The 1,354-nt window shown below is 52.2% G+C and overlaps 1 protein-coding gene across 1 annotated transcript; it reads right to left on the bottom strand.

Annotated features, from left to right (window-relative positions):
• Positions 1–231: 231 nt before the first annotated feature.
• On the bottom strand, positions 232–774 carry LOC138896204 (uncharacterized). Its single transcript, XM_070180991.1, has 2 exons — positions 674–774; positions 232–586 (listed from the first exon to the last, which is right to left on the bottom strand). The coding sequence occupies exons 1-2, from the start codon at positions 772–774 to the stop codon at positions 232–234; spliced, it is 456 nt and encodes a 151-aa protein (XP_070037092.1).
• Between the last annotated feature and the right edge of the window lie 580 nt (positions 775–1,354).

Genomic DNA, 1,354 nt, shown 5'->3' with positions numbered 1-1,354 from the left:
CCATCGGGCATTGAGATATGGGACAAACTCTGAGCTGGAAGGGCATTGAGAGATGACTGGCCATGATGAGAACTGTAAGAACCATAGCCGGATGATGCACCACGGTGTACTGGACGAGCCGTCTGAGCATGCCTATAGGGACGACCCTACCATGGTGGAACTGACCCCAGAAGGAACACCGCTGGGTCCACCCTATCTACGAGGCCTCTTGGCCTCCCTCTTAACCAGCTCCTATCTACGGGCCATCTCTATCTGCCGAGAAATATCAACAACCTCATCAAAGGTAGCACCTGACACCCTCTCCCTAGTCATAAGCAACTGCAGCTGATACGTGAGGCCATGAATGAACCTCCTAATCCTCTCCCTATTAGTGGGAACCAACAAGACTACATGATGAGCCAACTCAGCAAACCTCATCTCGTAATGCATCAGAGACATATCATCCTGACAAAGTTGCTCGAACTCCCTACGCAGTTCCTCTCTGCGAGACTGAGGCACGAACTCCTCCAGGAAGAGGATAGGGAACTCCTGCCATGTAAGTGGTGCTGTACCGACCGGCCTACACATCTCATAAGCCTCCCACCAACTGAAGGCAGCCCCAGAGAACTAAAAATTAGTTAACGAGACCCCAATGGTCTCCAGAATACCTGCTGTACGGAGAATCCTATGACACTTGTCCAAGAAACCCTGGGCATCCTCCGCCTTTGTACTACTGAAAGATGGAGGCTGGAGTCTCCTAAACCTCTCCAATCTCCACTGCTCATCATCAGACATAACAGGAACCACATGGGCCTGAGCAGCTGCAACCGACTGGGCTGGTAGTGCCCCCAGTGTTTGGAGTCACTGTATCACCTGCTCTGGTGTGCGGGCGGCGGGAGTCTGAGTACCTCCCCTGGCCTGCGAAGTGGCTGCTACGGCTGGAACAGAGGCCGCCTGAGCAAGACTGGTGCACACGGTCAGAATCATAGCTAAGGCTTCTTGAAGCCCTCGAATCACAATGGGCACGGGTAGTGTCTGAGCTGGTCCCACAGGCTCATCCGCAACTGGAACCTGCTCCTGAACTGGGGCAACTAGAGGATCTGCAGCTGCCGCCCTAGCTACTGTACAAGCTGCACCTCTGCCCCTACCGTGACCTCAGCCTCTCGCGGCCCTGACTGGTGGTACTAGTGGCTGTCCATCCTACACAGTAGTAGGTGTCCTCACCATCTGTGAGAGAATAGAATAACAAAAGTTTAGTTATCAGAATCAACAATCTGCACGACAAGAGTACTAGAATGTGAAATTTCCTAAGTGTTCTGTAGCCTCTCGAAGATAAGTACAGACGTCTCTGTACCAATCTGCAAGAATCTACTAA

Source organism: Nicotiana tomentosiformis, chromosome 7, assembly GCF_000390325.3.
Source record: "Nicotiana tomentosiformis chromosome 7, ASM39032v3, whole genome shotgun sequence".
NCBI classification, from domain to species: Eukaryota; Viridiplantae; Streptophyta; class Magnoliopsida; order Solanales; family Solanaceae; genus Nicotiana; species Nicotiana tomentosiformis.
The sequence above is the reverse complement of the archived record's forward strand: the minus strand, read 5'-3'. Positions and strand labels throughout refer to the sequence as shown.

Bases quoted from the DNA above. Each gene is read 5' to 3' on its own strand.
- LOC138896204 (XM_070180991.1), bottom strand. From the start codon at position 774: ATGTCTGATGATGAGCAGTGGAGATTGGAGAGGTTTAGGAGACTCCAG. The intron at 587-673 runs GTGTCATAGGAT...GGCTGCCTTCAG, and splicing joins GCCCAGGGTTTCTTGGACAA to TTGGTGGGAGGCTTATGAGA.